Source organism: Lupinus angustifolius, chromosome LG14 (genome assembly GCF_001865875.1).
Source record: "Lupinus angustifolius cultivar Tanjil chromosome LG14, LupAngTanjil_v1.0, whole genome shotgun sequence".
Taxonomy (NCBI): domain Eukaryota; kingdom Viridiplantae; phylum Streptophyta; class Magnoliopsida; order Fabales; family Fabaceae; genus Lupinus; species Lupinus angustifolius.
In genome coordinates this window covers 858,857-873,216 of record NC_032022.1, presented here as the reverse complement: position 1 = coordinate 873,216, position 14,360 = coordinate 858,857, and the positions used below count along the sequence as shown (strand labels likewise).

Genomic DNA, 14,360 nt, shown 5'->3' with positions numbered 1-14,360 from the left:
AAAACTGAAATTGCTATTACAATACCCGTCCCTTCAATAGCACCCTTGACCTCAAGGGTGAAAATTTGGAAACTTTTGAAGTAAATCATAATAGAACTCCCATGTGGCTAGCTCTTTAGGTTGGTTTTTCCACTGCACCAAAACCTTAGTAGCAGCAAGTCTTCTTCGTTTCACCATTTTTCGGTATAAAATAGCTTCAGGTTCCTTTAAAGGAATAGCCAAGTCTTGTATTGCAGCAAGGTATGCAGAGGAATGGTATTTGGATCACGACAGAGTTTTAATTGAGATGCATGAAATACATTATGTATGTCAGCTAAAGCAGGAAGATTAAGTTGATAGGCTACAACACCAATTCGATCAATTACCTTGTAAGGTCCATAGAATTTAGGTAACAGCTTGTGATGTGTTTGATTACGAATGGAGAATTGTCTGTAAGGTTGGAGCTTAAGATAAACAAAATCATCAATAGCAAATTTTTTGTCACTCCTGTGTTTATTAGCTTGCTGTGACATCTTGTTTTGAGCCCTCAATAAATGGAATTTCAGGAGCTGAATAACAGCCTCTCTTGCACTCAGAGTCCTCTCCGCAGCTACAGTAACAACCTCTCCTGGAAGATAAGGAAGATGGATTGGAGGGGGTTGGCCATAAACCACCTCAAAGGGGTAGTGTGAATGGAAGAATGATAATTTGTATTATACCACCACTCTGCTAGAGAAAGCCACTTGGACCATGTGGAAGGTTTGTCATTACACATACACCTAAGGTTGTTTCAAGGCACTTGTTAACAACCTCTATTTGGCCGTCTGATTGTGGATGATATGCAGTGGATTTGTTGAGTGCAACTCCTTGTAATTGGAAAAGCTCATTCCAAACCTTGCTAATAAAAATGGGGTCTATGTCACTAGTAATTGTGTTAGGCATGCCATGTAGCTTAAATATGTTATCAAGGAATAGTCGAGCCACATCAAGTGCTGTGTAGGGATGAGAGAAGGCTAGGAAATGTGCATACTTGCTAATCTATCGACTACCACAAGAATGACTTGTTTACTTGAAGACGTAGGCAATCCCTCAGTAAAGTCCATACTGATAGCATCCCATATTCTATCATGAATGGGTAAAGGTTGGAGTAATCCTGGATAAGCAGCAAGGTTGGGCTTACACCTTTGGCATACATCACAAGTTCTAACATAATGCTGGATGTCTTTACTCATTCCCTTCCAATAAAAGGGACTTGATTCTGAAGTGACATCTCTTCCAGAATGTCCTCCATATGGAGAATCATGCAACCATTGCAGAATTACTTTCTGTAGTTCGGAATTTAGACCAACCACTAGCTTTCCTTTTCTTCTCAATTCTGCCTTGTGCCAAGTAAATTTTGGGTGTGAGTAGCTGTTCTGCTGCAGTTCACAAATCAACCTTTGGAGAGCAGTATCTTCAGTCCAAGAAGCTTTAATTTTATCTAATAGGCCTTCCTGGGCAATATTTAACATCAACGACAACAATTCAGCTCCAGCTTTTCTGGATAAAGCATCTGTAGCTACATTCTCAATTCCTTCTTTGTAATGTATTTCGAAATCAATGCCCATGAGTTTAGACATCCATACTTGTTGAAACGGGGTGTTTAACCTCTGTTCAAGCATAAAATTGATGCTTTTCTGGTCGGTCTTAATTATAAAAGGTTTGTGTGCTAAATAAGTACTCCATTTCTGGACAGCATAGACAATTGCCAAAAGTTCTCTCTCATAAATGGACATGGCTTGCTGTTTTGGTCCCAACGCCTTGCTAATGTAAGCTACTGGATGTTTTTCTTGCATAAGACAACACCGATACCTGTTCCATATGCGTCCGCCTCCACTATAAAAGTTTTGGTGAAATTCGGTAGAGCAAGTACAGGGGCTATTGTGAGGGCTGTCTTTAATTCTTGAAAGGCAACAGAGGCAGTGGGGGACCATATAAAACCATCGTTGCGCATCAAATTAGTTAAAGGTTTGCCTATCTCACCAAAGTTCTTGACAAACCTTTGGTAATAGCCCGCAAGACCTAGGAATCCTCTCAATTGTTTGATAGTAGTAGGTATAGGCCAATTGGCAACAACTTGGATTTTTGTGGGATCAGTGAATACTCCATCTTTTGTTATGACATGACCAAGGTTATTCCTGTGAGTGTTGTTGTGGTCATTGTTGCTCGAGGACCCATTATTAGAATACTGCTGTGATTGAGCCCGCAAGATATTGTGAATCTCCTCCATTCCTTTATTCACGCTGAGATTTAGCTCCTCTAGTCGAGCACTGACTTCTTCGTGTTTTTTCTCCAGATCGGCAATGGTGAGCTCTTTTGGTGAAGCAGATGCCATTTCTCACAGCACCAGGTCAATGCTCTTGATACCAATTGGGAGAGATTTGGATATTCAGGGATCAATACCGAGAATATCCTTACTTCAACAGGAAATCCCGATAAAGAAAGGATCTCGTTGCAAGAAAGTAAGAACAGAAATGATGAAAGTAGAAAGAGAAATTGATACTGTAATGATATATATTCATTCCTTCTGTTGTGTGCCTTCTATATAGGCAAATGCAATGATGACCCACGTGAATTATTCTAACATAATAGCACTACAACTGCCACCTCATTAGTTCTAGAAGGTTTAAAAAGTAAAATAACAAAAATATTCTTTAATAGCAAAGTTATTAGCTGAAAACCGAAATTGCTATTACAGCTTTGATCCATGTTATGTATATGTTATGTTTGACTCAATGTTTGTAGTTGGAACATATTTGTAATCAAAATATTTTCTAAAACAAAAAAAAGTTATTCCTAAACCCCGAAAGGCTGAGGAAATGCCAACTATACATGTTTGGGGTCTCTTTGTAGATTTGTGCTATATTTTACTCTCTTCCCCAAATCATTAAAATTATAAAAAAAAATGCCACGAGTTGAAACCTATTTTATTTCCTAAGTTCAGAGAAGGTTGGGGAAAATGCCTTACCTATATGTATTTGGGCCCTCTTTGTAGACCTCTTCTATACTTGATCTGCTTCCCAAAAATTCAGAAAATTCATAAGAATCATTCTACCAATCTTCTTCTAAAAGAACTACATAGCCTTAATTTCCCTACTGCAATCAGGGATACAAAGAAGCAGGTTACTTCCATGTCGTACATTACAACAACAACAACAACCAAGCCTTTGTCCCACTAAAAAATAAAATTATGTTTTGTTTCCTTTTGAAGTATTAAAAGTAATAGTTAAATGCTAAAACTAATGTTTTGAATGAATTCCATATCGTGAATCTAGGTCTCTTTTTATAATGGATGGTGTGAAGTGTCTAACATGTTTCCCATTCATAAAGCACTCCTGAACCTTAAAGTCCTTAGCTTACATTTGTCATTATCTTTTAAATTTGGGTTTTCATGTTTTCCCGTTAAAAAACATCGATGACAATTCTTTCCTTTTTCTCATTGCACCCTCAAACAGTGTAGCAACATTCATTCTTGTACTTTACAATCTTGTATCCATTGTTGGAATATTTTTATTTTGTAGATATCAAAAGAGTACATAGTTTTGGAAGAAAGCCCTTTGGTTCATTTCTGCAGTAATTTTCTTTCAGGCTGTGGTGGAACCTATTAGAGAATAGTACTAGTTAGAGCTAAGAATTAGCTTCTGTTGTTTTGTTAGGAAGTTAGTTAGGATAGCTGTTAGTTATGTGTTACCAGCTATCATAGGCTTTGGCACCATTAGCTTTGGCCTATATATATATGAATGAGCCATCCGTTGTAATCTCAATTAATTCTATATAGAAAAAGATTGAGATTGGATTCTCTCTTGTTTTCTTGTTTCTTACTACTTCAATTTCCAAGTTTTACATGATATCAATACCGCCATGGATAACACCTATGATTCCGATCCTCATGTTCACCATTCTCCACTGCACACAGCTTCTGTTGCTCTACTTTAAGTGGTTTCTCCACTGCTGAGTCTTCCAACTCCGATCACGAAACTTACAGAGAAGAATTGCCTAACATGGCATCAGTTCATGTTAGCTGTTCTCAAATCAAATAGAACTCTTAGGTTTATTCAATCATCAGAGGTACCTTAACGATTTCCCAGTGAAACTAATAGGATTCAACATCGTGTTAATCTTGGCTTCTCTAGCTGGGAAGAACAAGATCAACCGATGTTCTCGTGGTTGTTAAACTCCGTCTCTGAATCGCATCAACCTCATGTGGTTGGATGCACTTGTTTGTGGCAGTTATGAGACGAACTTCATGCTTTTTGTAATTCTTGTACTAAAGCAAAGAGTCACCAGCTTTGAACAATTTCTCAAGGTTCCAATTCAATTTCAGAATTTCTTTCACAAATCAAGGTCTAAACTGATTCTCAATTGGCTCTTCAATCTCTCTCTCTTGTTGAACATATCGATTACATCTTGGATGGTCTCAATGAGGATTTTCAACCAGCGGTCACTATGGTTGAGACTTCAGAATCAAGTTGATCCACCATCCATAAATAATTTGGAACAGTTTCTGTTCACTTTTGAGCCCAGACTACTAAAGAATCGAAACAAATCCATCTCTGATGCTCTATCAGCTAATGTAGCAGCAACACCATGTCTTTCACAGTCTCACAATCTGTTTCCACATTGGCTAGCTTTGCTCCTATGCCTTCACAGTTCAAATCGCCTCTGCTTAGTTATAAAAGTTTCTGAAATGTCCTAGTTCTTGTGAAAGTTCAATTTTTAGGATAAGGATTCTGGCATGTTATACTAATCGATCAGGAACATTCATAACTTTTTTGAAAATTTGCTCATATTAGATACTTCTCTGATGTTACTTCTCAATGATTAAACTCACATTGCTCAGCTTCCATCCACTGTTCATTGGCTAAATGTAACTTTCCATGAGCTATCTTATATGTAATTTTCCATCTACCAATTCCAGTGAAGAATGCAGAGCCTGCAACATATGAATATGAGCTCTATGCTATCTCTACAACACTCTGATAGTATATTATTAGCATTTGAAATCCCATAGTCCATGTTTTCAGCTCATTTTGTCCAATGATAAGTACATGCATGGTCATTCATTTCATACTCAGGGGGCTACCTCATGCCAATTGTTCTAATTATGTTTTGTGTTGGGTCTAGGAAGGTCAAATCTAATTATTATAGGACAAATTATTTCTTTATTTGTATGCATTGTTCTAGTTTTCTTAAACTTAACACGTTCGATATGAATTTTATAACATTGGATCCTAAACAAGGTCTTGATGCACATAGAGCATTGTAAAAATTGAAGTGATTCTCTACCCAAAATGAATTTGAAGTGACTACGTACTATAAATTGTTTGTTAGAAGTAAAAATGCAGAGGACAGAGAAGTTTTGCTTTACATTACATTACATATATCAGTATAAGGGGAAAAGTGACCCAATTGAAAGTGGTTTTGTTTGAGATGAAAATCTTGATGTTGCAGTTTCACAACAAAGAGAAACATACTGATAAAAAATATATAGCCATTGGTGATCATTTAAATACTTATTATTATTTCATAAGTAAATATTGTATTATCAATTCAATCCTTTTTCTGATTTCATAAGGATTCTAGCAATCCATCTTCATCAACTACACATTGGAACTAAAATGCTAGCTATCCTAAAATCTTATCCAATGAAAACCATTTTCTAGTACCCATAATTCAATACACATAGTTTACTATATAAATCTTCAAAACTAACATAAAACTAAAATTGAGTTTTTTCTCTATCAGTATTTCTCTGAGCCAGAATTTCTCTTCTTCCAGAACTTAAACTGCACAGATCTTTGTTCCAACATCTTCTCTACTTCTTCCATTGGCACACCCTTGGTCTCTGGTACAAAAATAATGACAAAGAAAATGGCTACAACAGCAACTATTCCAAACATCATGAACGTCCATGCTGTCCCAATAGCTTCTGTCAATGATAAGAAGGATTGGGAAACAATGAGATTGGATACCCATACAGCTGTTGATGCTATTCCTCCACAAACTCCTCTATACCTCAAGGGATAGATTTCTGAGTTGATAACCCATGGAACAGTTCCCATCCCTGGTGAGAAGAAAATGATGTAGAGAGAAAGGCCAATTAGGGCAGCCCAACCATATTTGCTAGGACATCCTCTTGTGTACCATGACCTGTGATCATTGCCACACATGTCCTTTGTAGTATCATCTGAGATCAAACATGCCCCAGGTAAGAGCTGCAAATTTTAATTCAGTGTCAGCAACATACCAGAGTAAACTATAACATCAGATGTCTCGGGAACCATCTTTCCTAAAAGCTTAAGTCATTTGTATTTTTTGGTATAACTAAGGGTATAGGGTAAGGAACTAATCCCTTTCAGAGTGTGTGGCTGCCCCTCCTAACAAGTGTCACTATTAGGAATCGAACCTTTAACCTTTTGGTCTATCTGAGGATGTAGTGGGGCCTTACACTGCCAGACCAATGCCTTTTTGGTAGTTGAAGACACACAAATAATTTTTATAAAACTTCTAGAATGACCCTTTTGATTTCAAGCTTGGACAATGCACATGCCTGTTTCTAGTCCAACTTTTATTTAGAAGAATCAAGGTAGAAATGATCAAACCAATGAACTTGGTCATAAATGCTCTCATATAATGTCAAGATTCACAAATAGTCTCATCCAAAAGCTTAAACTTTGAGGTGATGATACATGAATGATTTTGTTACATTTCTAATAAGGGAGATGGTAATATCATGGTATATGTAGAGTTACCATAAGGAATATGAAATATGAGGTTGTTAAAATGGAAAATGAAAGAATTGTTTTATACCTTATCACTAGCAGCAGCACAAAAACCACAAGATGATGAAGACTTCAGGCATTTCATACAATCCCATCCACCAGGGTTCACAGCTGCTTTGAACTCAGGGCATGTGTTATTGAAATGTAAGGTTTCGATGGAACTAACCACAGGAGAATGAGTTTCGCTCTCGTGAAAAGCAACGGTTAGGACAGCAAGGGAAACCACAACACCAACCAAACTGATCAGAGCAAGTTTTTTCCTACCAGTCTTGTCAATGAAGTATATGCTCAAAATTGAACCAAATGCATTGAGCCCTGATGTGATGAGTGAAAGAAGCAGTGCTGTCCTATTAGATGCAAAACCAGCTAACTGAACAATGCTGGGACTGTAATACATGACAGTGTTGATGCCTACAAATTGTTGGAAGATTTGGAGGCCTACACCTGCATATAAACCTCTTCTTACAGATGTTGTTTTCAGAAGTTTGATGATGCTGATCTTCTCTGATGATTCTGAGTCCTTAACTTCAATATCAACTGATTCTTTTAAAGCTTGGATTTCACCATCAACATCCTCAGGTGAGTAAATCTTCTTTAGAATTGCTTTTCCTTCTTCCTCCTTGCCCTGTTATATTATGGAAAATAAAAAGGGAACAAGTAAAATAATGAATATTTAGTACTTTTAAAACATGAAAATGTTGTTAAGAATGTTTACTAATGATAATGATTGATGAACTAACCTTTCGGTATAGCCAACGAGGTGATTCTGGGAGTGACAACATTAGTACAATTTGTATCAGAGCTGGTGCTGCTGCTACTCCTAACATCCACCTCCATGTTCCTGGTACCTGAATGAACAATTAACCACAAATTACTTTAGCACATTACCAAACAAGGTGTAGAATTCATCAGAACAAAATAACAGTAGAAAAAGTTCAAAATCTGTCTCATTTTAAATGAAACTTCTGTATACATGAGTTTTTTGGTATAACAAAGGGTATCTGCTCACCATATGGGTAATGAATTAATCCACTTTGGGATGTATGGCTATCCCTCTCAATACGTATTGCTCCCAGGAATCGAACTCTTAACCTTTTGGTCTATCCAGTGATCTAATGGGCCCTCTCCCAATTGACCCGTGCCTTGTTGGTTATACATATATGAGTTCAATAGTATGCTATGTAAATGTAAAGATTTTTATATGGTCTGTACATCATCTATCATTCATGATTAACACATGAATGATAAATAATGTGTTTGTGATATAAAAAACTCTTACATTATAGTATACTCTCTTGTTGGTATTTTATCGCCCAATATTAACTCCTATATAACATTGCATATCTTTTAGTCTAGCAGTAAAACTTTCCACTTACACCTAAAGAAGTTTTTTATAGGCTAAAAAGTACTACACTACTCTACTAGAAAAATCACAATGTCCTCATAGGCTCATATTATCATACAACCAAATTAATAAAAAAAAGAAGACTAAACTACCATTTAAGTATCTAAATTTTTGTAAGTAGACTTGGAAACAAATATAGAAAAAATGAGAAACAAATTCTGACCTTAGTGAAAGCCAAGTTGATGAGGTAAGAAAGGAACTGTCCCCCAGTTATAAGAAAACTGTTGAGACTCACAAGGGCTCCTCTCACTCTAGTTGGGGAAGTTTCTGAAATGTACAATGGTGATGCCATTGAAGCCATTCCAACACCAAGGCCAACAAAAACTCTACCAACAAGAAGAATAGGTGGATTTTTAGCAGCAGCCATAATAACAGACCCTATTAAAAAGAGGGTATCTGCAATAATAATTGCTACTTTTCTTCCAAATCTGTCATTAATCCATCCACCAACCCCAGCTCCTATGATTGCTCCAGCAAGTGCCACACTCACTATGGCTTCCTGAGATTTTTGTTTAACATGGTTCACAATATGTACATTAAACTTAGATCAGCATGATTTTGTTACAGGATATCTATATACTGACAATGTAGAGATTTATACATAGTCAGTGCATCATTCATCATTTATCATCCATTTGGAATACTTCTTTTGAAGAGTACAATGATGATTAAAAATGAATAGTGGATGATACATTGATAATGTAAAAAACTTTAAACAGTCCGTGTATGCGTCGTTTTCTCATTTTTAAATCTGAATACCCAATTTGACCCTTATAATTTCTGTGAATATAAATTTGATCCATGAAAAAATAAAAGTCTAGATCGGTATTCAAATATGGCAAATGTGAGTCAAAATAGTTCCTATTAGGGGTCATAAAAATCAATAATTTGGTTTACATTTGATATTTTTCGGGACCATTTTGGATTTTTTAATTCTCTATGGACAAAATTGTAAGCAATTTTTTTGAGGAATCAAAATAATTTTTCACTAGTTTTAATTCTCATCCAATGAGGGATTATAATTATATCCTATAGTTTGCTTTCTACCTCATGTTCATCTAGTTTATATATATTTTACTTAACTTCAATTGATTAACACAGTATTGCATAATAAACTTGATATCATGAACATATCTCATACATGAAATTGACATTGAATAACCAGATGGGGAATAAGAAAAAAAATGACTTTTGGTACCAAATTTTGATACCATATAAATTATTATTCTTTTAGCTCTTATATTTTCTTTTGATTTTTGAGTAGGTCCATTCAATTAATGTTTGTAATTAAATCCTTAAGGTTTTAAAAATGTTTAAATAGGCTCCGATACATTTTTTTAAATATTGTAATTAAGTCTTGCTAACAAGGATCCATTTATAACCTTTTCTGAAATATAGGACTTAATTAATTAAAAAATATTAAACTATAGAAACCCTTTTAAAAATTAAGTAAAACTATAAAGTTCAAAAGACTAATTTATAATTATTAAATTATGGAATCATGTCAGAAATGAAGTGTCTCATGTTATGAAAAATAATAGTCGTGTTTTTAGTTTTTACCATAGTTGCTAACAAAGATCTATTAAAAAAAATTCTGAAATATAGGACTTAATTAATTAAAAAAATTAAACTATAGAAACCTTTTTAAAAAATCAGTAAAATTGTAAGGTTAAAATGACTTATTTAACTAGTTATAATTTGTGGTCTCAAGTAACAATTGTAATGTCTCATGTTATAAAAAAAAAAGTGTTATTCGTAGTTTAAAAAAATGGAGTTTTTGAAGCATGTCAATAAAGGTTTAGTCCTTAAAGTAACGTGTATGAAAAAGAGTTTAGTGTTGATATTATAATTCCTTCCATTATTTACTCACCTCAAAAAAAGAAGAAAGTGAATTGCTTTTTATGATTGATATGTTTGTGGCTAGTTACACTTGTCGATGTTCAATCTTGTTTTGTGGATACCACACCAATTCGAATGTGAGTTCAAATCAACTATGGTGATCGGTATGGGACCCGATATATTGTCCCACAAAGTATGTTACTTCATGTATTATTGTTTAACTTCGATAATTTAGTATTTTTCTGACCAATTACATTACATAACATATGAAGTATCATATTTTGTAAGATAGAAAATGTGATCTCGATTATAGTTAGTACTGAAATTTTAGGGAAACAAGAGATTTGATAAAAAAATTATTCAAAAATAAATTTAAATTGGATTCATTAAACATTTATTTATGTTATGAGTAATGCTATATTCTCATACTAAATTCACCTAATAATTCTTCTACTTACTTACGAAAGAATAACACATGTAATATGTAAATCAATCATTAATAAATAATATATCACCTCATAACATATATCACTTTTTATGAGTACGAGGATTAGTAAAATAATTTTATAGGAGAATATATCATTTTCTTGTTTCATCGTTATGTCGATTTGGAAGAAGTACCACTAAATATGAAGCTGACGGTTGTGTAGGCATGACATGATTGGGACACTTGTGTGAGGATATCTTTTATACCAAACAAAGAAAAAAACGTGTTGGGAATATGACCATATATATGTATTGAAAATTAAAAATAGTAAAATGTAAGATTATCCAACAATATTATATGGATCTCATTCCGTGAAAACATATCATGTGATATGTGTTATTTGAAACCAAAGAATATATGCACCGATCATGATGCATAAGTTTTATATATTATTTATTATTTATATTTAATTATTATTGACTTTTGAAAATAAATAGTGAATAATGTATTTATTGTGTTTAAATTTTTATACTTAGATATTATGTTTATTTGAAAATTGGTGAAACCATTTTTTTAATAAAAAAAGTTGAATCATGAGACATAAATGTACTGAATATTATGAAATTGTAAATCTACATATATAATTTAAATTATTACACTAAACTTAATGCAAGTCTTGTGTTGTTCAATTGCAGTATATTGGAGTGGTGTTATTTGTGAAAGAAAAATGAACATAAAAAAGCATGTATTTGTTTGATTCTTCAACATATATAAGTAAGATAGAGAGAGTTGCATTATTATTACCTGAAGCCAAGTTTTGTTATCTACTGCTTTGAAGTCATCTCTTATATAAAGAAGAGCACCAGATATAACTCCTGCATTTATAATCAACACTTATAATATGTACTTATAATATTATCAAAATCAAAGTTTCTAAACAAAATGAATGTTCATCAAATATTTTTCTAATAGCATTACCATCAACAACAACAAAAAAAACATCAATATAATACTTCATTTTCTTCTGAAGATACTATTAAAAATTAAAATACTAGTATGTCCAGAGTCGGCCAAATTTTTATTTTATGCAATTAAATGTTCAATGTTTATATATTTTATTTTGTATAATTAGAATATATTTTTTGTATTTGATGTATTTAATATTATAATTTTTTATTGGATATACTTTAAGTTATAAATTTATTTTTTATCCTTATATCCAATTTAAGATGAGAGATGTAGTTTAAACTTGCAATTAATGATTTGGTGGTGCTTAACTATGACCATATGATTTTTTTTGTAGAAATTAAAATATCTTAAGAGCAAAATAGGAAAGTAGAAATTACATTATGATAATAGTTACATCATGTTTTGTTTTTATATATAGCATTAGCGTGTTGACAGACATTACGTGTCTGCTTACCCACGCTCTTATTTCTAAATGAAATATTTAATTTTTACATATTTCTTTTTAGAATTATATCACATAATTTTGCAATTGAGTTTACATGATATTATAATTTTCGTGATAAAAAATATGAAAATGAATTATGATATTATTAAAAATTTTATTGGTGGTTTGATATTTATGGTGTATGTAACTTCCATTAATATTTTTTTATTATGTGAGAAAATATTGTAATTTTAGTTAATTAGAAAGGCAAAATAGATAAGAGAAAATCACACTTTATAAATAGTTATAAGAATTTTTGGCAAAGTACACAAACCAATAATTTCAATCACATATTCACTGTTCACTTGAATAAACTAATTTAATTTTAAACCAACAATTATAAATATAACATATAATATATTTAAACTAAAAAACATTAAAAAGGAAAAATACAATCGTTTTAAGTTTTTTATAAATTACACTTCATGTTATATTTATTTGATATTTGTTATTATTATTATTTTTCTTTGCTAGTTCCTCTGAAAATCCAATTAAAAATTAACATATGATCAGAGCCAAAAAAAAGAAAGAAGCAAAGTTAACATATGATACAGAAGTACAATAGAGTTTAGAATGGTTCATCAAAAAACAGAAATATAGAAAAATAAAGTTTAGAAAAAGCATATTTTTCCATTTCAGGTTTAGAAGTTAGAAAAGAAGAGGAAAAAGAAGAAGCTCAAAGAAAACACTGGGAAATTACAATTGTGGCCTTAATATTACAGTTTCGAGAAAAGACCAACTTAACCGCGACTGTAACTGCAATTTAAAACACTGCATAGACGTTTCGTTACGTACTTACCGGTGTCATAACCAAAGAGAAGGCCACCAATTCCAGCAGAGAAAGCAAGGCGAAGAACATAAGGATTCTTCCATGACAGAGACAAACATTCTCTGAAAGCAGACATATCAGCTTCTGGTACACCTCCTTCCATGGTTGTGTTCTTCTCTTGATGAAGAACAGACACAAGGAGAGAAAAGGGTATAGTGAAAATTAAAACTATAAGGTTTTAAACGTTGTTTGTTGTTGCTATAGCAAAAAAGTGTGTTGAGTTAGGCACAAAAGAGGCACAACATGTGTAGTGTATTTATAATTGGAGCAAAACATGGTATGTCAACTTTTGAAACTAATAATGGACTTCCATTTTATTTATTCATTCTTTACTTTTTTTTAAAGAGGGATCCAATGGAATGCACGAGAGTTCAACTTAGTGAGTTTAAGGATGATAGATGCATGCAATCTTACTCTCACAAGTGGAGAGAATGTTTCTAAAATCTGAACTTGTGACTTCATGATTACTAACCAACAACCTTACCATAATATAAAAGATAACATATAACCAATTTGCTACACACTATCAATAAAAGTTAGAATCATTTTCATTAATGGAGAGACAAATGTTTCAAAAAACAAATGAAAATATAACTTTCAATGACATATTTATCCTTTTAATTACACAATGAAACTACATTTTTATCATTAAAAACAAAGAAAGAAATATACACCCGTCTCTCCTGTAACGGAGAGAATCCTTGTTCTATAAATATGAGATGGTTGAGGTGGTACATGGTGCTTCCTCTTTAAGTAAAGATCAAGGTTTGAATCTTAGGTATGGTAAAAAAAAGCTAGGAGAAAGCTAACCCCACAGCATAATTGTGTTAAAAAAAGATACATGTGGCTAGGAGAATCTTTTTTCACACACTAGATACTAAATTGGCCTAAAAACACAAAATGGGAAATGCCCAAAATTTTAGGATCAATGCCTAACTATTGGTAACTTCTTTATAACTCACAAGTCACAACCTTTTGGTCGTTAGTAATAATTTCTAATAGTGATTGATAGTTATGTGAATTTTGGCAAACCAAGCACATGGTTTTTGGTTTGGGACCATATAACATCTTGCATATATAACAAAGTTTATTTGGTGTAATAGTGTAACTAGGAAGTGAGATTATGTAGACTTCTTATTTCAAATCACCATTTGAGGAATGCATTTTTTATATCCATTATATTAAGAGTATATTATTTGTGTAGCTACAATAGCATGAAAAGTGTGCACTAAAGTGATGCTAGCTACTAGAACATAAGATTCCTCCTAATTAATACTATGTTTCTTAGTACAACCCTAGATAAGTGGCAACCATATGTGCTCTATATAGAACCATCAATGTGATCCTTGACCTTGTATAACACTTTACATTCCACAAGTCTCTAATTAGAAGGGAATCAACAAGGTCCTTGAGTGTTGGAGCCTTTTGAAGCCTCTAATAGTTCATGCATGCTAATAAAGATATGTGGAAGCTTCTTGGTAGAGTTTGATTCATGAAAATAGAATTGACTATAGCTATTTGACAACTAATGTAGAACTAAGATAGTGGCCAACTCTTGATCTAGTGGAAAATTTAGCCTTTAAAGTTTTCAATGTACTCAATCATCT

General features: G+C 33.0%; 1 protein-coding gene across 1 annotated transcript; it reads right to left on the bottom strand.

Moving 5' to 3' along the window:
* On the bottom strand, nt 5,578–12,956 carry LOC109327020 (probable inositol transporter 2). The gene is made up of 7 exons (XM_019559987.1): nt 12,925–12,956; nt 12,724–12,860; nt 11,276–11,346; nt 8,369–8,704; nt 7,541–7,648; nt 6,829–7,425; nt 5,578–6,233 (listed from the first exon to the last, which is right to left on the bottom strand). Exons 2-7 carry the CDS (start codon nt 12,854–12,856, stop codon nt 5,760–5,762), a joined length of 1,719 nt encoding a protein of 572 aa, XP_019415532.1. The 5' UTR covers nt 12,857–12,860; nt 12,925–12,956; the 3' UTR covers nt 5,578–5,759.